A 27,209-nucleotide genomic window follows, 5' to 3' on the forward strand; every position below is an offset into this window, starting at 1 on the left:
GGCACCGGTACTTACCAATAGGAAATGTCAATATTAAGTGGCCAGTGTTGGTTTTTCGACGAAAGATGGCGCCAAAAGTCCACTCAGCGTCTTTACTGACAGACATGGCGGTGTGTAATGAATGTATACCTTGCCATGCGAAATATCTTTATTAAACCACCATGTATTTCCCTAATGTTCTGCGCGTCCCATTAGCATACATTTATTACATTTATAATTATACACATGGATATAATTTGGCATGAGAATGTTTTAAAATGACCCAGCCCAGTATCAAATGAGAAACTCACCAGTATTTACAGTTTATTACTAGCAGGAGGACTTTAGCAACCTGAGTAGACAATGTTTGTGGAATATCTCCATGCATCACATGTAGCAGAACATTCACAGTGGAGGTAACTGTTACAAAAACTATGGCTGTATGTTTCAAACTCATTACAGGTATCTTGTAGACTGCACATCCCAAAGGTTTGTTGGCCTTTAGATAGATAGATAGAATGACTTTAATGATCCCAGACAGGGAAATGATTTAGTCAACTAGAAAAAAAAAAGAAGAAGAAAATGTATGACAACATCTGTATTCTGTGCCAGGTAGAAAAAGCAATTCTTCATTCATCTATCAAGTCATACATACTGTATTTAATCATCTTGGAGGACTGACACAAATTTAAATATTGCACAATATCAACCACTTCGACTGTTTCGACAACTGCTGCAAGTTCAGATATAATTTGGATGACAAACTATCATCCAAACTTTATCTCTGAACTTGTCAAAGCAGTCGAAAGTGAAAAAGAATAAAGGGTCTAATTTAGTTGAGACAACATATTTAGTTTAAAACAACTATTAAACATCTTCTAAGTGGATAAGGATTTCAAATGAATGCTCATCTGTCTGCTTCAAGCTTTGTCTGAAGAGCTGAGCATGCTGCCATGATGTCTCTCCTTCTCCACCACTGAGTTCTGCTATAAGAGTGATCTCTGAGGAGCCAGACAGACTCTGGAATGACTGCATCTTCCCATCTAATGGTTCAAACACAGGAGAGGAAATGATTAGGAGGGATAATGTTACACAATCATATTTAAGAGTATTTGTTGCATACCCATACCTCCAGAGAACTCTGCAGTTATCTGGCCTGTCTGCAAGTGCCAACAGACTTTCCCAGAGTGGAAGGTCTGGCTACTGGCCATGACTGAGACAGACTTTATCTTTAGGTCCGCTTGAGCCAAGTCAAACTTCCAGCTAATTCTTCCCATAGATGAGCCGTCTGTTCGAGCTATGTACACCTGAAGAAAGAAAAGACAGTCTAGTCATCACACCTATGGTTGCACATTGCTACAGTAATTAGAATAATGGTTTTTTTTTTCTCATTTCTTACCCTCCTATCTAAATTTAAATCACTGCAGGTTGTGTTAAGAGATATTTCTAATACAATGCTAATCATAGTCATGTTTACAAAATAGTTAGCAGCAGCTTGCTTTAGTGGGTGCTTGTTTTAGTGCTGGTGGTAAAAAAAAAAAATTGTGTGCTTTCTCTGAAAATTATATTGAGCAATGACCACAACTTCTTTCTAGATGGAAATGTGGATGATTTGCATTCACAATTCAATTATATAGATATAGATATAGAGATATATATAGAGAGATAGAGAGATAGAGAGATAGAGAGAGAGAAGAATGCAAATCACCCACATTTCCATTTCTATTCTAACAAACAAAATGAGAAATTTCTAATGCTCTAATGCTCTACCTCTACAACAAGTCCGTCTGTCAGTTTATCAATCCAGCACTTCAGTACAGATTGAAATACCTTTAAAACTATAAAATGGATGACCATTAAATTTGGGACAGACATTCTTGCACACTTAAGGATGAATCCTGCAGACTTTGGTGATCCCCCGACCTTTTCTTCAGCATCACTGACAGGTTAACATTTATGGCTTTCAATGAAAAGTCAACTATTGTACACCATTGGACAGGTTGCCATGAAATTTGGTACAGACATTCATGGCGCAGAGGCTTTTGTTCCCCAGGCTTAATCATGATAACTTAAGTTATTGCTAACTTTGTATTTCCAGTCCTCTTCTGGTAAACATTTGAACTTGTCCCAATACTGGCTTATGACTAATGCTGCCCTTCAGGCAACTCAGAACTAAAAAATGTCCAACCTACTACAAAAGTACAATGAAAATGAATGTCGAAGTCAGAATTCCAACTTGTAAGCTAGGGGTAAATCAATCTACCTCGACTTCATAAGACGTAGAAATTTCCATCCCATTTTGTTTATACAGCTCTGGAAAAAATTAAGAGACGACTGCACATTTTTCTGAAATAAGCATCTCTACATATATGACAGCCATTCCATTCCAGTGTCTGTTGAATTCCAACACAAGCACACCTCATTCTACTTAATGAGCTACTGATTAGGTGATCACCTGAACCAAATCTTATTTAATGAGGAAAAGTATAAATAACACTGCTATGGTCATCACTAACCTCTTGCAATAGGACCAGCTGGATGCCAAAAACCTCAAAAGTAATTGGAATCAAAAAACAATTGACCATGCCAAAAGAGTTGAAAAGAAAAGTTTTGAGTAAAGGAAAGAAAGGTTCAATTCTGGCTTTACTGGCAGAGGGATACAGTGAGCATCAGGTTGCTTCTATCCTTAAAATTTCTAAGACGGCGGTTCATAAGAACAAGGTCAAGCAGCAAACATTCGGGACAACAAAGCTACAGACCGGCAGAGGACAAAAAATGATCGTCCACTGACTGGGATGACCGTCAACTCATTCGATGGTCACTCGGCAACCACAGGATGACATCAAGTGATCTATAAAAAGAATGGCAAATGGCAGCTGGGGTGAGGTGCACGGCGAGAATGGTTCAAAACGGCTCCTAGAGGCAGGGCACAAGACCTGTAAAGCTAGAAAAAAGCCCTTCACCAATGAGGAGCAAAAAAGAGCAAGGCTGAGGTTTGCAAAAGAACATAAGGATTGGACCATAGAGGACTAGAGTAAGGTCATCTTCTCTGATGAGTCCAATTTTCAGCTTTACCCAACACCTGGTCATCTAATGGTTAGACAGAGACCTGGAGAGGCCTTCAAACCAGTGTCTTGCACCCATGTTGAAATTTGGTTGGGGATCGTGATGATCTGGGGGTGCTTCAGCAAGGCTGGAATCGAGCAGATTCATGTTTGCGAAGGGCACATGAATCAAACCACCTACAAAGTTATCTTGAAAGAAAACATGCTTCCTTCTGCTCTGACAATGTTCCCTAACTGCTGAGGATTGGTTTTTCCAGCAAGACAATGTTCCATGCCACACAGCTAAGTCAATTATGGTGTGGATGAAGGACCATCAGATCAAGACCCTGTGGTGGCCAGCCCAATCTCCAGACCTGAACCCCACTGAAAACCCCTGGAATGTTGTCAAGAGGAAGACGGCCATCAAACAAAGCAGAGCTGCTTGAATTTTTGCGCCAGGAGTGGCATAAAGTCACTTAACAGCAATGTAAAAGGTTGGTGGGGAGCATGCCAAGATGCATGAAAACTGTGATTGAAAATCAGGGTTATTCCACCAAATATTGATTGCTGAACTCTACTGAAAACTTGAAGCATTCCATAGGTGTATGTATATCAAAAGTCAAATGACATCACGATCAAGTATTGAACTGGACCATAGTATAAAATAAAACAAAGATTACACCTGCTTACCATAACCATATTAACATTGTTATTGTGATTGATGTGGTTAGCACGTGACATTAGCACTTAGCTTAAAGCGATTCTGCGTCGAAGTAAATACATACAGCTGTTGTAAAAAGTTGTAATAACATGTATATCATGTAAGTCTTGAGTGTCAATGATTTTTACAACTCTTAACTTGAATGATCAATGATGTGAATATAGAAAGTTATGGGAATCAAATTTGCTATGTAGCATGGCATCTTAACTTATTCTGACAGATTATGATTGATAACAGCTGATGACTTTTCTGGGCCCATTTTCATAGAGCTTGTTTGATACACTCATTAGACTCAGCCACAAACACTGCAATGGAAAAATCGAAGGAGCTCAGCATTGATCTGAAGGAGTCTATTATTGATTTGAACAAGTCAGGAAAGTCACTTGGAGCCATTTCAAAGCAGTTACTTGTCTCAAAGCTGGTGCCGGTAGTATTATGCTTTGGCGCTGTTTTGCTGCCAATGGATCTGCTCCTCTGAAGAAAGTAAATGTTATAATGAAGGAGGAGGATTATCTCCATTTCTTCAAGAAAACCTAAAATCATCAGCCAGAAGATTGGCATTTGGGTGTTCCAGTAGTTGAGGTTTTGGAATAGCCTTCCCAATGTCCTGACTTGAACCTTTTCGAGAAAATGTTGACTGTGCTGAACAAACAAGTTCCTAAAGCCAGCAAATTCAGTTGAGCTTCACTGATTCTGTCAAGAGGTGTGGTTAAAAATTTGCTGTAAACTTTCAATGATGATTGAGAACCATCATATCCAATAAAAATGATTATCAGACAAGTATAGTTTCTTAATCAGAAATTATTATACATACCATTTGCCAGTCATCCTCCACTTTTCTGAAAACCGACTCCTTTCTCCACACACACTGATCCCAGCTCTGAATGACCTCAGAGTTGTTGGACACTCGACAGTACTGGTCTTTGGTGGCACTGTAGCGCACATGCAATAACTTGTCATTCTTCTCTTTTTCAGTAGGAGTAAACACATAACCTGCGTCCTGAGGAAACACACACAAATAATGTGAATATGAAACATTGCTTTATGGTGGTTTTCGGTTGACTCTTGACCTGCCAGATCAATTGTCTCTAAGAGGCAGGTGAGAGTTTGTTTTTTCTTCCTGGTCGTAGCATTGACACAACTGTGCCATGCACTTTATACTTACAAAAAGATTCTTTGCACAGTTGATCTTTGGACCTGTAACTGCTTTGAAATGGCTTCAAGTGACTTGTACAAATCAATAATGCGCTCCTTCAGATCAATGCTGAGCTCCTTAGACTCTGCAATTCTAGTGTTTGTGGCTGAGTCTAATGGGTGTATCAAACAAGCCCCATTAAAATGGGCCCAGAAAAGTCATCAGCCATTATCAGAATCACTCAAGGGAAGTTAAGGCCATGCTACACAACAGATTTCTATAAATCACCAACAATGACTGTTCAAGTTACTGTATGTATATTTTTGAGCCAGCAGGTTTGGTCACATTTTCAGAAGACCCATAATAAATTCAATATTGAACCAAACTTCATGAATTTTGTTAAGACAAAGTAGTATGTGTTCCACTCATTCATCACAGAAAAACAAGATTTGTAGAAATCATTGAAACTCAAGACTGATAAGATATACATGTTCTCTACAAGTACATGAAAACTTTTGACCACAACTGTATATTAATGTAATGTTTTTAAGAGACTTTCAAGATGACTCTTAAGGAAATTTAAATGTATTCGACAAATGTCAAATGTTTTTTATCATTTAAGCATTGAAGGCAAGTATAACAGTATTTTGTATTTATGTGGTCCTGTGAAGAGGTAGTTACGTTTTATGTAGTAATATTAGAGTGATCTGTTCTGTATCTGTTAACCTCCAAGGCCTTACATTCATACAACTGATTTTAAGACATTTTAAGACTTTTTATGGATGCCTGTATACTGTACCTGAGTGGAGGTCCCTGTATCGACTCCTCTAGTCTCCCCCCGTGCTAACCTCCAGGCAAGAGACCCAGAGTTGCGTCCGCCCAGCTCTCCTGGTTTTGGTTTCTTGGGAGAAATGAACTCCACCAGTTCGACAAGCAACCTCTCTGTCAGCTGCTTCTTCTTGTCTGGACTCAAGGACTGCTGCCTCTTCAATGTCAGAACAGATGAAAGGCAGTTCCCCACCATCAGAGTCACCAAAGCAATTATTCCAGTGCATGCAGGATTTAAAGGGTTCAGACTTACTGAGGCATTGAGCCCATTAATGGTGTGCAGCAGCCAGGCCTCTTGAACCCTGGTCCTTCTTGACAAAACCTCTGTATGTTTGCAGGAATACCTCCAGGTGACATCAACCACCTGCATAAGACACACAAACATACACATGCTGAAGTTCATGAATATCTTAAACACCCAGAGCTTTTTGAAACCTTATCGAAGGTTATCCTTTTGTCCTCAAGGATAAGTCTGTTGATATTTCTTATCATTGCCAACAAATCCAATGAGAAGACCAAAGTCAGAAAAAAAAAATTCAATTGGGCCATAGAACCCCATTGTTTTCCAAACTATCACTTCATATGTGTATGAATCTGCAGCTTCGAGCTGTTTAAGGGAAATTCAGGCTGTCTTTTTAGAAATAAAACCATTTATCTCATGTTGAATGCAGCAAGCATGGTAGAAATTGGTAGAAATGTTGGTAGAAATGTTGGTTTTATCTTATCATAGTATTTGCTTATAAGTAAAATACAGAATCAGTATGTGCACATATACAATAAGTTGAGTAACGTTTTATGTTGCACTCAATATACTGTAGAAATGGAAATGTAATGATTTTTAAGCTTTAAGGCAGTGGAGGTTTCATGGCCTTAAGGGGTAAAGATGAATACTTTGGTGTTCATTTGACAGTTCTTTTCACTCAAACAGAAACAAGTTTTATCTAAAGTTAAAAGTAAAGAATGAAGAATCAGTGATAGTAAGAGCAGCATGTAGTTTCCATTTGTTTGACCTGGTCCTTAGAGAAAGCCAGAATGTAAGCCAGTTTCTTCCCCCAGCCGACCTCATACAGTAGAGGCTTGTCACAGACGTTTTCACAAGAGTCACAGTGCAGCCAACGGCGCTGAGAAACAGAGTAAATCTCTGTCCACACATGGTCTGAAACAACACAAAGAGAACACAAGTGATTTTCCCCTTGCCTTTCATACACTTCATTCACCTGTACAGCTCCAGTATAGGTTCCTTAAAAATAATATTACTAAACAGCGTTTTTTCCAGGCAAGATAGGGAAGGTTTCTCAGTTGACCAGAACACTCTGAAATTGAGATATTCATATAATAATAATAATAATAATAATAATAATAATAATAATAATAATAAGTTATTCTCAAGGTCCATGTAGTAGCTTATATGGAGCTTTCAACCACATCTTGCAGCCTTAGTTAGACGATGGAATTTATGCAGTTCGTCATGATTTGGCCGGCAAATATAGGTATTCATTATGCATTCATCCTCCATCTGTTTTGTCTATACATTTTTTTTTTTTTTTGTTATTATGAAATTGGTTATTAGGGTATGGCAAAATGTTAACATTTTTCCAATAAATTTGCCTTTACCTTACTCTCTGACATCTGTAGTCTTATGATAATTTCACTCAAACATTACAGCCAAAACTTTAAGGCTACCCCTTTTAATAAATCTTCTAGGGGTCTTTTAGAGCCGTAGGCCATTTTGCCAAGACAGCTTAAATATAAACCAGTAGGTTAATGCAACAGTTTGGTTTAATCACTGTTGTTCATACACTGAGAAATTCACTGAGCTCCTCAGCGTGCAGGGATTTGTGCCTCAAAAATAGGGATGTCACATTTTGTAACAGTTTTGAACTCGCATTGTAAAATTAATTCCCAACTCTCCAGCATGAGTGGCAGAGCTGCACTGCTCGTCAACTTGCCCCTGTTACTTGCACACAGAGCCCTGCCCCCTACACGGACTGCCAGCATTTCTTGCACTGGTCTGTTCTGCTCCTCATCAACTCCTTTCTAATTACAGTAAGAAAACCAGAGATTTTGCCCTTTCAGGTTCATTGGTTATTGCGTGAAATTCTCAAGGCAGCGCACCATTAATTTAGCAACAGAAAATGTCAAAAATAGACCAAAATATTGGCTCCAACAAACCAACGGATGATAAATGATAGATTCATCAAATCGCCGAACCCTTATGTCTATTATCATTTATCAAGTTCGAATCTTCAGATATCTTGTTTTTACTGACCAAACCAAAAACCCACAGATACTGACTTTATGATTAAAGAGACTGAGAAATAATGGACATATTCACATCTGAGGAGCTGGAGCCAGAGAATGCTGGATTTTTGAATTAAAAATCCAGCATGAAATAAATCCAGTATGAAATAAATAAAATTCAAAAAAGTCCCAAAATAATTGATTAATTATCAAAATAGCTGCTGATTAACTTTATTCTGATTGACTTATTGATAGATCAACTAACCCTTTCAGCACTAGGCCTGATAACTGAACCAACTTAAGTAGCAAGAATTGAGACCATAAAGACAATGGGATTTGGCTGAAAGCTTGAGAAAACTACTGAGTTTACCTCGAGTTGACCTTAAGTTGAGATTTATTTGTCAAAATAACACTTGTATAGTATCCAGATGTCTAGTCAACAACATTTCCTCCTTAAATGTCAAACACAGGCATGAAAGTAAAGTGCTGCTTCTCTCTGGAGAATGGAGCAATGCAAAAGCCACATCTGTCAGCAATGTTCATACCTGTACTGTCCCAGATATATCTGGCCTCAAGGCCCAGGGCCCTGCAGCACAATGTGAAACAGTTAGCCCACTCCCCACAGCGGCCCCTCCTGGTTTCAAGAAGCTTCTCAGGATTGTTGTATCTAGCAATAACAGTACAGAGAAAACAATCATGTACATCACTGGAGGCAAGCCATAATTGTCCATGTGCAATTTAATGCAATTTGAAATGCATTAACAGTGAATACTGCAAACTAAAGGTTACAGAATCAACAATGAAAAGGGATTCATATCTCTGCCTAAACTGAACTCTGAAACCTATCTCAAATGTTAATCTTACTTCAAGAACTGGTCCTGAGCTCAGCAGCAGCAGTAAGAACTAGCTAAAACGTTATACACACTGACCTGGGAAATCTGGTGGAGAAACTACAGCTCTGACAGTAGTGGTTCTCCACTCTCTGTGCTCCCCAGCGGACGTCATCGGTAGTGGGACTGAGGGAGCTGGAATTCTTGGTTGGGCCTCCGCAGCGGCCACAGGGCAGACAATCGACCCAGGAGAAGAAGTCCTGTTTGAACCATCTGAGCAACTCCAGCACCAAGAAGTCTTCTATTGCAAGATGACAGTCTACAAACAGGAAGGCACGTCAGTCAGTTGAATGAATGGAATGAATACAATATGATCAAATAAATGAAAATACAAATAAAATACTATTCTTTTGAATGAATATCAGGACTTCACCTGGGTCAGCTTCCTTGGCCTCTGTCAGTTTGTCTTGAGCAGTAGAGAACAGCTGCTGGTGAGGGATGATGCTCCTGGCTTTCTGCTGCAGCTCAGGGTTTTCATACAGCATCACGTGTTGGAGGTTTGACTGGAGAGTCACAAAGAAGCTCATACTGCTCTCCTGACAGAGAGAAGAGGAATTGTAGGAGACCACAATACCACACTACAAACACATCAAAGTTCTTAAAGGTGGCTGAATGTTATATTTCATATTGTATAAAAACACAGACCTGCCTAGCATTATAAATATTTTCTTTGAAAAAGAAAGAAAGAAAAATACACAAGTATCTAAAATGCTTTTATTTTCTAATAGAAAGCTGCTAAATAAATGTGTATGACTGCCACTGAATGAGGCACAGGCAGCGACATTAATATGAATGAGGTGGTGAGATGTTATAACCTGTATAATCCTTTAACTTGATTAGTCGATCAAATGATTAGTCAATCAGCAGAAAATGTATCAGCAACTATTATGATTTCATCACGTTTCATACGATTATCATTTTTTAAGCTAAATTGACCAACATTTAGAAGTTCTCACTCTTTCTTTGCAATGGTTTACTGCCTGCTTTTTCTGTTTACATCATTGTCAGCAGCAATTATTAGGGTTTAGGTTTAATCTGAATTATTATGAAATATGAATATGAATTTGTAAGAAAAATAAAGCCCTGACGCAGAAACAGGATAAATGACCTATACCTATGGGAAAGAGCCATCTTCTTTACGTCATTGAACACACTAATGCCATCCTCTGCAACAATTAAAAATAACCCACTCTTCTGCAAAAAGAAAAATACATTCCTCTGACATAAATCAGCACTTCTGTGTGCAGCCATGTTGATGTAGTTAACTGACATCAACTGTGGTTTTACCTGAAGAGTCTTCATTTCATATAAAAAAAGTATCTTTAGCATACAAAATTGAGCAGATTAAATTAAGATGCCTTATGTCCACTGTGACCCTGCTACATTACGTATAGCTTAATACTTCAGATCAGAGATGAGCACATCTTTACCAAGGACGATGGCTGTGGTGGAGATGGTGTATCAGGCTGGCTGGAGGCAGCAGCTGAGCTCTCTGATGCTGAGGCTGAGGCCATAGTAGCCCTTGCAGTGGGTTGGACAGGCTGTCCTCCATGCAGCCTTTGATCCCTCTCTGCAGCTATGGATTCTCTGATGAGCTTCAGCTGTTCCACTGATGCAGACTTGGGTAACACCAGGTGGGTATCAGCCTGAAAAGAGGAGGATTACACATGAGGTTAGAATATTTGCTCAGACAGATGACCAAATGACCAGAAGAGGCAATGAAGCAAGTGAGACGATATGATTTCTAGGTTTATTTACCTCCTTAAATCCCATCTCAAAGAGGCATTCCACAGCACCTTTGGTGGGCAATAGCTTGGTGGAAAAAGTAGGATTGCCTATGCGGATCGATCTGTACTTTTCCTCATTGGGATATCTGTTGGAAGATGACATCATGCATTTCAAAGACACTGATTACTTACAAATCTGTATTAACAAAGACTTTTATCTTAACGTTAGGAGTACTCCTAAATCGGACTAAAAGTTTTTATGTAGGAGTCGTTTCTTAAAAGTAATTCACAAAGCTGCTGAGACCTACTTTTAGTTATGAAAACGGTAGTTATGAAAACTCCTAAACTAGAAGTAACTCTCTGTTGCTATGGATGACGTCATTTTATAAGGACGCACTTAGAGGCGGTGACAACGGTGATTGGTTGTTGAGTGACAGGGCAGCCCATTGAAAAGTCATTTAGGCTAAGCAATGCATGAAGTGAAAATAAGGAAGTTGCCTACAAGCCCATGACAAAGCCTATGAAAAGATATTGGATAAAGAAATGTATTTAAGAGGAGAATTAAGTGCCCCCCCCCCCCCCCCCAAAAACAAAAACGCTTCGGACAAAAATTTGAAATTAGAAGATTGCGTGAATTGTCAATAAAAGCGGCATTTGCTCGAAAAGCTGCGTCAAACCACTCTCCATTAAAATTTGTGAATCGTGTGTTGATCCGGGCCATTTCGCAACAATGTCCAGTATATCGTAACATGCGTCAAAGACAATTTGTGTGTTGATGGAATGCAACTTTTTCCGATTGACAAAAGCCCTATTCGTACGGGACTAGTATAACGTGGGGACCTCCAGTAATTTGTAATAATTGCGGCGGTTGTCTGTGATCTTAATCCCGTGCGAATCTGCCATGTCCTTAATTTGTAATGTGAAAATTCCACCGCAAATTACCTATTATATTTGACCAAACACAGAGGTCTTTTGATAATATAAGTCCCGTGCGAATAGGCATCTCTGTGATTTGGGGTCGTTTTTTGTTTTTCTTAAGGTTTTTTGTGTTTTCCACACGCTACTTTTAGGCTTAAAATGTTTTGTGAATAACTCTTATTTTAAAAAGTTAGGAGTCCTAAAGTTACGACTGACACGCCCATTATTTTTCGGAGTTGCTGCTTAATTCGCCTGTTATGAGCTACTTTTAGCCTTAAGATTCTTTGTGAATACGGGCCCTGAACCTGTTCAGTCATGCCCTCATAAACGGGACAAATTACAAGGAAATAACACATTGGCGTGATAATAATAACTAGTGTTGCCTTCGCTTCGCTCAACAACATATACTGCTTCCTGGTTAGTCACTCACATGCCGAAATAACCACAACAACTTCGTGAATCCTAAAGTAAGGTCAGGACAAGGAAAGATATAAATGCCAGATTTCCTTTACGGAGTTTGGTTTGACGTTAACTGCAACAACGGTATGTACGGGTGCTCCACAGACACAATGTTAGCTACACTAATCTTACTGTGATTTATTTGTAATGTGCAGAAAAGTTGTAATACAATGTCGTCATAGCTGACACATCACATCGCTAGTAACGTTACATTGCGGCGTTTAAGTAAGTTCTCAACCTTACCTTAAAATGTTGTCCGCATATGTCAGTAACAACTTGGCGGCGTCTAGAAAAATATCATTTGGATTTTCACATAACGTCGTAACTGCTGGTGACACCGCCATACTGCTGTTCCTTGTACAGACTCAAAATGTTTTCACTTCAGGTAAGATAGCTAATGCTAACAGTGCAGCTGTACGTGCTGCGGGCCAATACATGTTTTTGGTCCTGGGGTTAGCTGACTTGGCATTGCCTGGATATATATTTGTAGCTTTAAAAACATCGTATACGGCAAATCTTATATCAACACATTTTCGTTCGATGAAGCCGAAGCCTTACTGTCTGTTTATTTCTCCTTTGCTTTAATCACAATTTAAATGTATTGTTTACAGTTTATACGCTTCTGGCGTTCACGATTGCTACCTAAATTAGCTACAAGCAGACGGAAGGATGGATTCGTTTTATCGTCTCATGAATGTTTTCATAATTGACAGCTCGGGTGGAAGAGCAAGTTAGTTACAAACTGAAGTTCAGTTGGAGGACTTTTCAACTTCGGTTTTTTATTCCGCTGATATTATCAGGAGATTCAACAAAGCTACACGTTAGGTGTTTCAAACTTGAAAAGATTGCATTATGTCTGCTTTATTGCTATCGTTTTTGACTAAACTCCATTTGAAGCCACAGCGCATAAGGGCACTTTTCCAAAAGAGCGTCTGTGTTTGTCCAAACCAAGAGTCCAGACACTACAGTTCTGGAAAGCAGAGAAGAAGGGTTGTTATTACTGGCATAGGGTTGGTGTGTCCTTTGGGCACAGGGACTGCACTGCCCTGGGACCGCCTGATTAAAGGCCGGAGTGGGATTGTTGCCCTTGACTCAGAGGAGTACAAGACAGTTCCCTGTAAAGTGGCAGCATTGGTACCCAGAGGGAATGAGGAGGGCCAGTTTAAGGAGGATTGCTTTGCCTCTCATGGGGAGATCAACAGCATGTCACCTGCTTCTGTATTGGCCCTCGGAGCTGCTCAGCTTGCTCTGGAGGACTCAGGGTGGTATCCCGAATCCCCACAGGAACAGCTCGATACTGGGGTGGCTGTTGGCATGGGCATGGTGTCACTGGATGAAATCGCTCGTACCTCTGCTGCCTTCCAAGCAAAGGGGTACAAGAAGGTCAGTCCCTTCTTTGTGCCTCGCATACTTGTCAACATGGCTGCTGGGCACATAAGTATCAAACACAAATTGAAGGGTCCCAATCATGCAGTGTCCACAGCCTGCACCACAGGGGCACACGCCATAGGCGATGCCGCCAGGTTCATTGCCCATGGGGATGCAGTTGCTATGGTTACAGGGGGAACAGAATCCTGTGTGGGCCCTCTGTCAATAGCTGGCTTTGCCAGGGCACGTGCCCTCGCTACCAAATGGAATGATAACCCCACTCAGGCGTCAAGACCCTTTCACCCAGAAAGAGAGGGCTTTGTGATGGGTGAAGGAGCTGCGGTGCTACTTCTAGAGGAGCTCAACCATGCAGTGAGAAGAGGAGCTAGGATCTATGCAGAGGTCCTGGGCTATGGGCTCTCAGGGGATGCCAGCCACATCACTGCACCCACTGCAGATGGAGATGGCGCCTTCAGGTAAATAGGGCTGCAGCTAACGATTACTTACATTGTCGATTGATCTGTTGATTACTGTCTTGATTAATTAATTAGTTATTTGGTCTATAAAATGTCAGAAAATTGTTGTTCAGCTGATCAGTGTTTCCAAAAGGCCTCCTCAAATATATCCATAACCCAAAGATATTCAGTTTACTGTCATAGAAGAGGAAAGAAACCAGAACATATAGAATTTCAAATTTTTTAAATTATTATTATTTGTTTTAACATTTTTAACATTCTACAAAAATACAGACAATACAAAAATGTATTTTGCGGGCACAGTTGAGTATTAAAGAAAAGAAGCAGCACAAATGAGATCAATATAAACAATAAAAAACAATCAGGGCTTCCCAATATTCCTTTCATACTTTGCTCACTATTACCCTAATCCCTCTCGAAGATCTTGCAACTTTCATGTATGTTTGAAAATTCTGTCAGATTTGGTTAGTTTTTCATTGGACATTATATACTGTGTCAATCCAATTTTCCATCATGAGTGTAAACCATTCTGTATTCTCTGGTCTGTGTAGGCCCTTCCACTTACATGAAATAAAGCTGGCTGCTACTTAAACCTGTTACTATCAGACAAACTCTGCTTTAGTCAGCTCAGCCCTGGTGGCGTCAAAGATGTATCCTCCACACATGTGGATGTGATTCTGGTAGAGATTGTTTTAACCATTCTTGAATAACAACACAATCCCACAGAACATTTAGAAATCTGCCAACATTGTTTTGTTGCATGTCCAACATTTCTTTTCTTTTTTTTCTTTTCATTTCAAAAGAATATCATTTATAATATTTATAAAGACTTACTGTAAAGAAACGTCAAAGCTGTAATAATCTGTAATGATCCTTTAATTGTCTTTACAGATGCATGTCTGCAGCTCTGAGGGATGCTGGCATCTCAACAGCAGATGTTACATATGTGAACGCTCATGCCACATCCACGCCTTTGGGTGATGCAGCTGAAAATGCTGCTATCAAGAGGCTCTTCCAGCAGAACCTTGAGAACCTGGCTGTCTCCTCCACCAAGGGAGCCACGGGACATTTGCTGGGGGCCGCAGGGGCCCTTGAGGTGGCATTCACAGCTTTGGCCTGTTACCACAGGGTTCTGCCCCCAACACTCAACCTGGACCGCACTGAGCCAGAGTTCAACCTGAATTATGTTCCATGCACAGCACAGCCATGGCGGACTCACGGCCGACGGATCACCCTTACTAACTCATTTGGATTTGGTGGCACTAACGCCACACTGTGTCTTGCCAGCATCTGATTAGTGGTCAGTTTTTTTTTTTATCCATAGTATAATAGAGATTCACTGACTGAATATTTCCCAGTTGAACAGCACCGTTTTGTTCTCATAAACTGAGGTATATGTTTTTTGCTTTCTGAAAAAAATCTGAAATTTCAATGACCGGTTACAAAAATAAAATATTAAGTGGAAAGCAATAAAAACTCTTTCCAGTCAGTCTTTCCAGGTGATTTTTTTGTTTGTTTTTTGTTTGTTTGATTTTTTTTGTTTTTCATATGGTCAGGCCCAGTCATGGTCTTTTCAGTGGCTGGACATGGCTTATTCTGTAGGAAATTGGGTTCAGAGTGTCTGCAAGTCTTTAATGCAGGTCGGATTTTAGTATTATGTCATAAAAGTCATTAATCGTCTTAAATTTGAATTGAAATTGAAAAACAGAATTGAAAAAGGCTGTTCTGTGTTAAATGCTAAATGTATGATCTTGATGAAGGTTCTCAGTCATCCAGGTCATGGTATTACTAAGTGCTGTATCACAGGCAACTCGACTTGAGGAAAGTTGCAGGCTTTTAAAATCTGTATGGAAGAGTAATAAGGGCCACTTGTGAGTCATTGACCCAACTGGCCTTCATTTGAGGTTACTAGGGCTATGGGAGCCCAGGTGTGAATGAATGGTAGTTTAGCTGTCTGGGGATGAACTCATTACTGCATCTCCTCAGGTCAAGACCCCACGACACTGTAATGGCACTCCCACACAGGGTTTAAAGACTGCAACTCCCCTCCAGTTAGGTAGGTAAGGGATAAAGCCCGACGAGGTGTCCATAATCAGGAATTACTGGATGACGTGCGTAGGATGGTTGCCTCCGCGAAGTCCACTAAGTCCTGATTATGGACACCTCGAAGGGCATTATCCCACTTATACCATGGTCACTTGCCAAAGAAAAGAAATTAAGACCATTAATTTATATTTTCATGCATTTTACAATCAAAAGTTTTTCACAAGCCATAACTAAGTTTCCCTGGTAATGCCTGAGGGTTTGACTAATACCTGGAACAATCATTACCCTCCCGTAATGTTCTTACGCAATGGAAACGTTGGACGGGACATGGAGGTATACCAGAGAATGAACAGCGAACATGTGCGGGCCTGAAGAGCTTTACATTGCACCCCATTGGAGTTTAGAGCTGGGTTCTTAGCGGGGGGCTTTTAATTTGAAAGTAGCGATCGTTAGTAGCTTGCCGCTACTGAGGGCCTTAAGAGAGACTCTTTAGGACTACGCTAGCATCTCCTGGATCTCAGCGGCTTTCCAGTCACTCATCTTGATGTCCGCAGATGAAGTGATGGACTGACTGCTGTGATCAGCTGTTTTCTGGTTTTAAAATTCCTCGGCTGTGGGTCGCACATCAGTGCATGTCATCGACACTGCAGTATATAGTGCCGCGCACTTATACTGTCATGTGATGTTAGTGAAGTACAGGCTTAGTGATATAAGTTGTGATGTGTCTAGTTCCCGGGCAACTGTAGTGCATGTACTGCAGGCTACAAGTGTGTATAATAAAGTGACACTCATGGAGTTAAAGACAAGCCTAAGGATGTCCATTGTGTATGTCGAGTCACCCGGTCATGAAGAACTATAACATGGTGTCAGAAGTCGGTCCAGTTCGTCAGTTTGCCGAAATCGAAAAACACTGGAGTTTTGCTAGCTAAAAGTTAAAAAAGCGCTAACGTCACTCAAAGAGTATGAGACGCACGGAGACCTGCAATGACAGGAGACGGTACGATGCAACAGTTCAAAATACCATCGCCACTGGTGTTGACAGGCAACTTGGGAGAAAACTGAAGAAGATGGGAACAGCGCTTCCAAATCTACATGACCGCGAGTGGTGCAGAGGGTAAGGTAGAAAAGATCAAAGTTGCCATCTTACTGCACGCACAAGGAGAGGAGGCTCTCGAAGTGTAAAACACACTTAACCTTCCAAATGAAAAGGCTGTGAAAGATGTTCTCACGGCTTTTGAAGCCTATTGTCTGCCCAAGAAGAATACAGTGTTTGAAAGACACCAATTTTGGGCGCACCCTATGACAGCCTCCGTCTCCATTGATAAATATGTAACGGAGCTCAGACAAAAAAGTAAGGACTGTGAGTTTGGCGCCTTGGAAAATGACATGATCAGAGACAAGACTGTGTTCAGCATGAATGACCAGCGTCTTAAAGAGAGACTGTTAAGAGAGCCTAATCTTACGTTAGAAAAGACCATAGACACTTGCCGTGCTGCTGAGGTCGCCAGTGCTCAAATACAAGCAATGAGCGCAGCCAATCAAGAGAGATTTGTGCATGCAGTGCATAAGAAAAAACAGGACAGTCAACCACGAAATAAAGGACCAAAGCAACCTTTTCAACACACACAAAGCAGTGGACATGTGAACATGTGCAGAAAATGTGGAAAATCACACCAGCCCAAACAATGCCCAGCATATGGATTTTCCTGCCACAAGTGTGGTAAACAGAACCACTATGCAAAGATGTGTGGATCAGGCAAAGCACAGCATAGAAAGACAGTGCATGATATCAGTCCAGAAATTGACACCCTGTTTATTGGAACAGTGAACATTGGCCAGCTCGACTCCAGCTTTAACAAGTCCTGGTACTCTGAGGTACGGGTTGACAATATGTCCATTGGGTTCAAATTGGACACAGGAGCAGAGGCCAATGTCCTACCACTGAGGATGTTTAAGTCCATTGAAAGGATGGCCAGACGTGAAAGGAGAGCACACCTGCAGCTACAGCCCACAAAAACAGTGCTGGTGGCTTATGGAGGGATGAGGCTGAGGCCAGAGGGGTTACTCACACTCAAGTGCTCCACACCCGAAGCTCATGCAAGTCTGCCGTTTTACATATCGAGACACTCATCCACACCTATCCCAGGGGGTGAGGCTTGTGTAGACTTACACCTGGTAAAAAGGCTGGACATCGACAAACTGGAGGTAAAACATCCAACTACAAAGGAGGAGTTGATCGCTCAACACCCAACAGTCTTTGAAGGTCTGGGGGAGTTTGCCAAAGAATATCACATCCACACAGACCCCAAGGCTATGCCAGTCATACACGGCTGCAGAAAAATACCACTGGCCGTGATGGATAAACTCAGAGACACTCTTGATGACCTGTTACAAGCAGATGTGATTGCACAAATGACTGAGCCAACACCATGGGTAAATAGCCTTGTAATCACTGAAAAGAAAGATAAGAAGAAATGGAGGGTTTGCGTGGACCCCACTGATTTAAACAAGGCAATACTAAGACAGCACTACTCCATCCCCACAACAGATGAGGTTTTGTGCAAGCTTGCTGGTAAGAAAATATTCACAGTGCTGGATGAGAAGGACGGCTACTGGCAAGTAAAGCTCGACAAAGAGTAATCTGCTGTGCACATTTAACACACCGTGGGGGAGATATAGGTTCAAACGTCTGCCGTTTGGAATCAAGTCAGCAAGCGAGGTTTTTCAACCGCGCAACTGTGAAGCGTGTGACGACACACACACACACAATCACACACTGATTTTATTTCTCCTTGTAATAAGAAAACCATCCAGTCTGATCCCAATGTTGCCAAGACACAGTTATATTGTCAAGCACTTTCAAGCACTTAAACTAAAATCCAAGCACTATTCAGACCTTGAAAACACAACTTTGAAATTCAAGCACTTTCAAGGATTTCAAGCACCCGTACGAACCCTGATATATACACTACTCACGATAAGTTAGGGATATTGTGAGAGACTTAGTGGATTTCATACATACGGTGTTTCACTTCAGAGAGTTTTGGGATAGGGAGGCAATTGTATTGGGGTGATAGACACACCTCATTTTGTGTTTTCCACGTAATGGTCTCACTGTGTACAGTGTGCCTTATATATTGGGGCCAATACCAAAAAACTAAAAGACAACCCTTTTCAATGTGGCATCAATTTCAACATTCTGTGGGTATAAAAAGCTGGTATTGTCAGTAAGTAATTCCAAGTTCATCATTCAAACAGCCATGAACACACGACGTCAATGGCCATAGCGCGCCTTCGGGTCGGTGGCAGGCAGTCAGATGTTGCTTGTGAACTTGGTGTGTCTCAAAGTGTCATCAGCAGACTTGCATCAAGACACAGAACTACTGGCAGAGTTCGTGACAGACCCAGGAGTGGAGCCCCACGAGTGACAGACCGCAACGATGACCAGTACCTAAGGACCTATGCACTCAGACATCGTTATGCAACTGCCACACAACTGCATGCCCAGTTACGAGATGTGAAGGGTACTAGGGTTTCCAGACAAACCATTCGAAACCGACTCCACCGCTTTGGCTTGAATGCCAGACGACCGTTGCAGGTGACTCCACTGACACCAAGACACCGCCGTGAACGTTTGCAGTGGGCACAAGACCATGTGACCTGGACAATGCAGCAGTGGTCTACCGTCCTGTTCACTGATGAGTGTTGGGTCACCTTGCACAGAAATGATGGTCATCAGTGTTGCTGGAGAAGGCGAGGTGAGCGATACGCCGAGGTCAACATGGTCCCCAGGGTTCCCTTTGGTGGAGGAGGTGCAACAGTCTGGGCAGGCATCACCAGTCAGCGCAAAACAGATGTTATTGTAGATGGCTCAGTCACTGCACGTTCTTACCTCAGAGACATCATAGAACCCATCATCATCCCCCAATTCCGCCAGCACACCCCCAACTTTCTGTTCATGGATGATAATGCTCCACCACATCGTGCCAGAATTGTCACAGCTCGACTTCAGGAAGTCAGGGTGCCTCATATGGTATGGCCAGCAATGTCCCCTGACCTGAACCACATAGAGCACGTCTGGGACCAGCTGAAGCAGAGACTGGATGATCGTACCCCACCATGTGACCTGGCAGAACTGCGTGTAGCACTTGTGGAGGAGTGGAACGCATTGCCTCAGAACAACATCATGAGGCTAGTGAGGAGCATGAGACGTCATTGCGGCAAATGGTGGAAACACCCGCTACTGACATTGTCAATTTTTGTTATTTGGGGCTATCCTTGTTATTGTCAAAATTTTTGGGGTAATAAATATTAAACTAATGAAAATGGTGTTTCTTGTCATTCATTATTAGTAATATCAAAGGGAACTTTTACTTATTTCATTAAAATTCTGACCAAATAGGAAAAGCACTCATGTAAATAACAATATCCCTAACTTATTGAGTAGTGTATATATATATATGCATATATATGTATATGTATATATATATATATGTATATATGTATATATATATATATATATACATATATATATATATGTATATGTATATATATATATATATATATATATATATATACATATATATATATATATATATATATATATATATATATATATATATATACATCTTAACGCCGTGAATTTTTTTAAATGCACAATTAACGCTCGGTATTAAAAAAAAAGAAACTTGCATTGTTTGATTTGAATTACGGCCGTTGATGGCACCTGTATTCGTGATCCAGAGGGTGGCAGAAGAATAAGAAAGGGACTGAAAAGCAAAAGCGAAAGGAAATGGAGAAAGGACTTATGAACGGCAAATTCACTTTCACTGCCAGATGGTTCGGTCGATAGGACAAAAGTTATCTGCACGTACTGTTGACATGAAATGAGTTACCATTGATGTATGTTGAGTCTCAAATATCATTTGCAAGCCAAACACATGCAAATGCAGAGAGCCCACTGCCCACCTTCGCCAGAAGCAGATATCACCATGTTTTGTTCCATTTAGGGCAAGAGGATATTTTTTGAGCCTTTTATTATCCTGCATGATTTGAAGTGTTGAATAAACATTTTCATAAAGCAAGCATATTTGCCCTTTCTTATGTTGTCAAAAGTATTAAGAACATGAAAAAAATACATTAAGGTACATTTAGAACAGAAAGAAATGTGCCAATGTGTGTCCATAGTTAACTCGCGATTAATTTGCGATTAATCGCGAGTGAACTATGGATAAAATACGATTAATCGCGCTTAAAAAATTTAATTGTTTGACAGCCTTATATATATATATACATATATATATACATATGTGTATATATATGTATATATATATACGTACATATACACATACGTACATATATGCACATACATATATACATATATACACACACATATATATACATATATAATATATACACACATATATATACACATACACATATATACACATATATGCACACACATACACAAATACACATACATATATACATATATATAGACAAAGTCGTACATTTCTTTGACATAGCTCTGATGTATTTGAGCCAGCGGATTAAAATAATAGTATTCAGCCACATGATACGACTCTGATCCACAGTCACTCACTATCGGCCTCCCCGCTGGGATTTTAAACGGCACTGACCAGGACTCTGGAGTTTTATGTATCTTAGGGTTCTTAGGTAAGAAGTAAAACAGACGTTACCAAAGAGGTAAGTTAGCCGTTTAAAATGTATGTTATTAATTATAGATTGTATTAATCAATGTGTTTCAGGTTGCATTAGATGTGGGAGCGGGATGCAATAATTCTTGTCTTCCAGCTGTCTGTTTGCCTCGATGTGGTAACTAGTTCTGTCCTGGAGGACAATTTGGCCACACTTATCTGCCGGCTTAATAATGATGTAATCCAGTTTCATTAAAGTTGTTAAAGCATGCCGTTGGTTCATTGTGATATTATTTGTAGAAAAGTGTGGATAATCTAAATATAAGATCATAAAATAGTCTAAAATCTTCAGTCTCCTGTGGTATTCGTGCAGATCTTTCCTCAATTCTAATTAATTAAAGGAGTTGGGTATCGGGATAAAAGCGAGACCCCTCTCCAATAATTTTCTCTCCTTTACCTTTACCTAGTATGTAATAGGCACATAAATTCATCATGTTAGATGAGGGGGGATGGGATACATCCTTATCCCCGCTTATAAGTTTAACTGATCAAGTCAATAATCTAAAATAGTTTTAGCCATATCGGGTGTCCAGTGAACCATATCCTGAGTAACTTGAAAACGAAGTTTATTAATTTGGGTGAGGAAATCATATGTTTTAAGGATGGTTTTATTGACTAATTCTCGGAGGTGTTGTTGATCTTTGTTCCAGCTTGTACTAGCAATTAATCAATGGTACACGTATTTTAGCATTGGGAAAGGTCTGCTTTGCTGCAGCAACCAGAAGACCTAATTGCTTGTCTGTTGTCATGGGGAGGAGGCATTTCAAACAATTGTTGAGGCCTGCCGACAAGATCACCTCCCGTACCTATCAATTTGAATTTGAGGGTCCTCAAACATGGGGATTCGGGACAGATTAGAATTGCCTAAGGTCACGACAGGTTTAATAATATCAAGATTCCAGTCTTTGATTTTCCTGTTGGTGTTAGGGTGTCTTTTAGGCTCCTTCCTAGGTACTCGAAATTGCAGGGAGAATCCCGACGCCTGATTAGCATCCTCAGAGTTAACTGATAAGTCAACAGGTATATCATTTTCAGTTCTGTTGGCAACAATCCTCATAGGATGAGCAGGCATCTTTGACTCAGTTGTATGGCCGCTCGCATCATTCAGAGTCCTGTCAGGTCTCGCCCGAAGAGCCACCCTGTTTTCCTCAGCAGGAAAGTCCTGCGATTGAGAAGCAGGTGAGATGGAATCAGGCATTATAATAGCTACATTATTCATCCGAGGTGGATTTTTGTCTATTTCTATGTAATTAACCTTTGATTGTCTATTAGGCTCTATTGTAACGTAACCCTGTCCACAGGCAGCTAGTTCAATCAAATCAGGTGTCAAGTTTTTATTTGCATTTTCAACAGAGTCACATCCGGGAACCTGAGGAGGAGAGAAGAGCTCATGTGTGGTGTAACTGACCTCACGAGTAGAAGGTAAAAAGATGTTGTAGATGCCATTTTGGGCTATATATCCACCGACGACACTGGATCAGTCGGTGTATTGAGATCAGGTGTTACCCCTCCTGTCATAGGTGTAATCACGTCTGAGGTCTTCCGAGGGTTCACGTTCAAGTCAGGACCCGGTGGGCTCTGCAAAAATACCGTTGGTGAGTCAAAAGCAGCTGCGTTGATATTGTCAGCTTCTATCCTAGCCTTTATATCATGGATTGTCGTAGCATTTGGTGGATTTATTGGCATTGTATTGGTCTCAGATTCCTCCATGGCACTATGGTCAATGGAGAAAGAAGAGGGTTTGACACAGTTAACCTACCTCCCTCGTCTCCAAATTTTCAGGGCTTGTGTTTAAGAACAACCTGAGTACCTGTTGAGGCTGGGGAGAAGCATCTGCTATGCGATATTATTATCATTATTAGCATACTGTATTATCTCAGATGCCTTATTCAAGCGTAAACTGAAATGGGTTCTGGTGTTCTTCTAGAGAGTCTAGATTTTCTCTTTGGCTTAGGTTGAGGTGTAATTGATGCTATTACTGTGATTTGTTTTTTTTCAAATGAGGAGTCGTTTTGTTGTCTGTTAAGGAGGTAGCGTGAGGTTCTCCCACAGGTTTGGAGCAAAACACTTTAGGCATTTCCTGGGCTTGGGCAGGCAGCAACGGGAGGTCTGCGTTTTGGATCAGAGGAGACATCATTTTACCAGCCCACTGTTTTGAGAGGGCATAATCATAGAGCACAAGATATCGTTTGATGATTTAGTCAATTTACGTCCATATCTAGAGTGAGCCCACTTTAGCGCTCTATTATTAGCCTCCAATTGGAACTCAGGTAAATCCAGCAAATTTGGCGAAATAACCTCATCATAATGATCCTTCAAAATCCATCTATCGATTGTCTGTAACCGCTTTATCCCTTTTATGGGATCACAGGTTTTTTTGCTGGAGCCAATCCCAGCTGTCTCTAGGCGAGGGCAGGGTACTCCCTGGACAAATCGCCAGCTCATCGCAGGGCCCTCACTGATGGCAGAGGCCAACATGCAAGGTGCCAACCCCACATGAAGAGCAATTTGGGGTTCAGTATCTTGCTTAAGGCCACTTCGACATGCAGCTCAGCTCAGCCGGAGCTGTGATTTGAAACAGAGACCTTCCAATCACTAGCCAACCTGCTCTACCCACTGAGCTACAGCCGCCCCATCCCTCAAGATAAGAAAGTTATGTCTTACCCACTCTGCTGTGTTTAACTCTACTTTACCCAAAGTGGTTATATTTGGGCAAGAGGGATAAACGTTGACATCTCATTGACTTTGTTTTTCATTCTTCTTGAAGAGAAGAGGAGGCGAGCCTCCCACTCATGCCATGGTCTCTCAAAGGGATAGTACGTTCAGGCGCTTGTAAAGTGGTAGGAGGGGAGTGACCCCACCACTCTGCCATCCGGGCCAGTAGTTATGGTCTGACTAGTAGACAAAAAATATGCTGGTTAAAAAGTTCAAACAGCAAAATAAATCAACAAAGTGAAAACAATTACATATAAAATTTGTGTTGGAAAAAAATAAGTAAAAAAAGAATTTGAAAATGACCCTTAAAAGAAGTAAAAATTGACAGATAAGAACAAGAATAAGTCCAGATAAGAGACACCAATAGCTGTTTATTATAATATGCTTAGTCAAAAGAAAAAAGAAAAAAAATGTTTTCTGAAAGAGAGCTGAGACACATTTGACTCTTATGGGGGGTTAAAAGCTCTCCACTAGGGTTTAAAAGCAGAACAAGTTTGTTAAAGCAAGCAGGATAACCAATGGTCGTAAGTCTCCATCTAGTGGACAAAATAAATAACTGCAGGAATAGACAGGATATAAACAAATTAAAATTACAATATTTAGACCATTATAAGTCACATGTGTGTTACCCGGTATCAAAATATGCTAAGCCAAGCGGGAAAAAAAAGAAAAATGAAAACCAACATTTTTTAAAAGAGAGCAGTGACAAAGCTCTCATATCTAATCATGATATATGAAACTTAAAAGAAATGGAACTGTTGGGAGAAGCGTAGGGACTACTCATTTGTGAAAGTCTTAGTTGGTGTGGTTTCACCTTGTAGAAAGTCTCCGTAGCTGGTAATCGCTTCACTTGAAGCAGTGATGTCTGGGTTGCTCTGCAATTGTTTGTCTCAGGGATATTGTTAAAAGCTCTCCAATGAAGCTTACAGACCGAGCAGGTTCATTAAACAAATAAATCAAGCATAGCTTGAGTCCATATGTGTAGTAAAACAACCTAAGAAATGAAGAAACATTTAAACAAACAAACAAATAAACAAACAAACGAGTAAACATATCAAAAAGTAAGTTAAAATGGTAGAGAAACGCTCCTCAGAACAGTCTCCAGTGGCCTGTACAGTTCGCCGTGTAGGCTTTGTCAGAAGTGTCCCTATTAGGGTTGGGGTTAGGGACACTAACATAGACCCCAAGGAACACTTGGAGTCTATGTTGGGTGTTTTTAGATTGCTGTACTGATAAAGTGGGTGTAAAATCCAACATACCGTTTAGCTTCGAATTTTCAATGATTGTGTATTGCGTCCAATATTCCATCTTCTCCGTTGACCCAACTGTAAAGATCCAACTTCTCTGTATGCAAATGACCACCAGATGGCACTATTATTCAGGTTTGTAGTAAATATTCAGGCTAAAACCAGCAGGACATCTGGAAAAAAATGAGTAAATGTGTAAATAAGCAAGTTATAATATTATCATCAGGGCAGGTCTGTCTATAATTATAATTTTTTTTTCATGAAATGAATGTGTTGCTTAGATTTATTCTGATGGTATGTGTGACTGTCTCAGCTAATAGTGGTATAAAATGGATTTTCCAGCACCTAGATGATATTCGTAGTAGTAAATATTCAGTAAATATTTGCAGTACAGAGCTCTGGTTTTAAGACTCAGGTTAGATTTTTCTATAGATTGGTGAATGTTTTATATCTGAAGATCCTCACAACTTTCAAGACAATATTAGATTTATGTTGTCCTTATTCTGATAATAATATCACCTGTACAAACATGAGTTTAAGTATCTGAATATATTAATATCATGTGATATTTATATATCTAAAGTCATATTGAGTGGTTTTGTTTTCTTTAACTTTCTACTCTATTCATTTTAAATGTTATTGTTACACATATATGTAGAATAATATATATACATTTTCGTTCTGAAAGTTATAAAATATTTTAGCCACTAAAATATTTTGTGTATCAGATAAAGATGGAGAAGTTTTAGTGGTGTAATGTCATCACATTGGAGTGAAGATGATTTTACAAAATGATGGCGATGATGGTTTCTTTTTCAGTTGAGGATGGAGACCTGGTGGCATTTTGCTCTGACGATGAACTGATGATGGGTCTGACCTGTATGAAGAACGACACCTTCCGCCTCTTCATCAAAGGTATTTGTCACTTGTTATCCACTCACCTCAAAGTCACCCTCATGTTCATGGCTGTTTGAGTTAAACATGTCCAACATGTTCAGTCATTAGATACAATTTTTTTTCTACCCACTGAATGAAAATACAGATTTATAATGAATCAAACAGAGAGATTCCTTTTTGATAAAACAAACAATCACAGATTAATTATAATTTCATTGTATTTTTCTGCCGAGTAATTAAATTTAAATTTCTTGCCTCTATTCTGAAAGTCAGATTAAGGCTGAGTATTGGATGTACTGTGAAGAAAAAAATCATTAAAAAAGCAAACAAAAAAATGATCCTGTGAGAAGATATTTCATCAAAAAAGAAATTAATTCTGTTTTTATAAATATTTCTGACGCCACATGAACATGTAACTTTTTGAAGGTTTTTGTGATACTGTTTTAACAGTGACTGATGGTTCATATCAGATGCTTATTAATGAATACAAATTATAATAGTAATAATAATAAAGTAGATAATATAGTTTTAAAACTGTTACAGAGAAGATGGAGCACCATCTTTAAAGAAAATTACAGAGCCATAGATATAATGTACATGTGTTTTACAGCCAAGATGTTTAATTATGTAAATAACTGATTATTAATATTAGAAATAATTCTCATTGGTTACTTGACCTGTGCAGGGAGGGACTGGGACCCCAAAACAGCCCTGGACTTTGACTCGGCCGGCCCACAACAATCGGTACGCGGAAAGTCATCAACGCCTGGCACGGGTGTCACAATACTTTAATCATGACTC

The 27,209-nt window shown here is 40.1% G+C and overlaps 2 protein-coding genes across 4 annotated transcripts; one reads left to right on the forward strand and one right to left on the reverse strand.

Annotated features, from left to right (window-relative positions):
• Positions 1 to 280: 280 nt before the first annotated feature.
• ngly1 (N-glycanase 1) lies at positions 281 to 12,388 on the reverse strand. 3 transcript variants are annotated; one of them, XM_030413158.1, is made up of 12 exons: positions 10,874 to 10,908; positions 10,597 to 10,711; positions 10,269 to 10,484; positions 9,212 to 9,374; positions 8,878 to 9,097; positions 8,494 to 8,615; positions 6,718 to 6,863; positions 5,961 to 6,071; positions 5,679 to 5,864; positions 4,559 to 4,744; positions 1,109 to 1,286; positions 281 to 1,022 (listed from the first exon to the last, which is right to left on the reverse strand). In XM_030413158.1, the coding sequence occupies exons 2-12, from the start codon at positions 10,609 to 10,611 to the stop codon at positions 847 to 849; spliced, it is 1,719 nt and encodes a 572-aa protein (XP_030269018.1). In that variant the 5' UTR covers positions 10,612 to 10,711; positions 10,874 to 10,908; the 3' UTR covers positions 281 to 846. The 3 variants fall into 3 exon arrangements, with proteins under 3 accessions (XP_030269018.1, XP_030269016.1, XP_030269017.1); XM_030413156.1 differs by lacking the exon at positions 10,874 to 10,908 and adding an exon at positions 12,186 to 12,388 and having other exon boundaries at positions 291 to 1,022; XM_030413157.1 differs by lacking the exons at positions 4,559 to 4,744; positions 10,874 to 10,908 and adding an exon at positions 12,186 to 12,388 and having other exon boundaries at positions 291 to 1,022.
• Positions 12,389 to 12,435: 47 nt separating this feature from the next.
• Positions 12,436 to 16,638, forward strand: oxsm (3-oxoacyl-ACP synthase, mitochondrial). Its single transcript, XM_030413159.1, has 2 exons — positions 12,436 to 13,786; positions 14,678 to 16,638. The coding sequence occupies exons 1-2, from the start codon at positions 12,795 to 12,797 to the stop codon at positions 15,078 to 15,080; spliced, it is 1,395 nt and encodes a 464-aa protein (XP_030269019.1). The 5' UTR covers positions 12,436 to 12,794; the 3' UTR covers positions 15,081 to 16,638.
• The last annotated feature ends 10,571 nt before the right edge of the window (positions 16,639 to 27,209 follow it).

This window comes from Sparus aurata, chromosome 3 (assembly GCF_900880675.1).
Source record: "Sparus aurata chromosome 3, fSpaAur1.1, whole genome shotgun sequence".
Taxonomy (NCBI): Eukaryota; Metazoa; Chordata; class Actinopteri; order Spariformes; family Sparidae; genus Sparus; species Sparus aurata.

Excerpts from the sequence above, each read along its gene's own strand:
- oxsm (XM_030413159.1), top strand. The coding sequence starts at position 12,795 with ATGTCTGCTTTATTGCTATCGTTTTTGACTAAACTCCATTTGAAGCCA. Across the intron at positions 13,787-14,677 it reads GATGGAGATGGCGCCTTCAG|ATGCATGTCTGCAGCTCTGA; the intron begins GTAAATAGGGCT and ends TTGTCTTTACAG.
- ngly1 (XM_030413156.1), bottom strand. The coding sequence starts at position 12,286 with ATGGCGGTGTCACCAGCAGTTACGACGTTATGTGAAAATCCAAATGAT. Across the intron at positions 9,375-10,268 it reads CACCACAGCCATCGTCCTTG|GAGAGCAGTATGAGCTTCTT; the intron begins GTAAAGATGTGC and ends TCTCTCTGTCAG. Across the intron at positions 1,287-4,558 it reads TGGAGGATGACTGGCAAATG|GTGTACATAGCTCGAACAGA; the intron begins GTATGTATAATA and ends TTCTTTCTTCAG.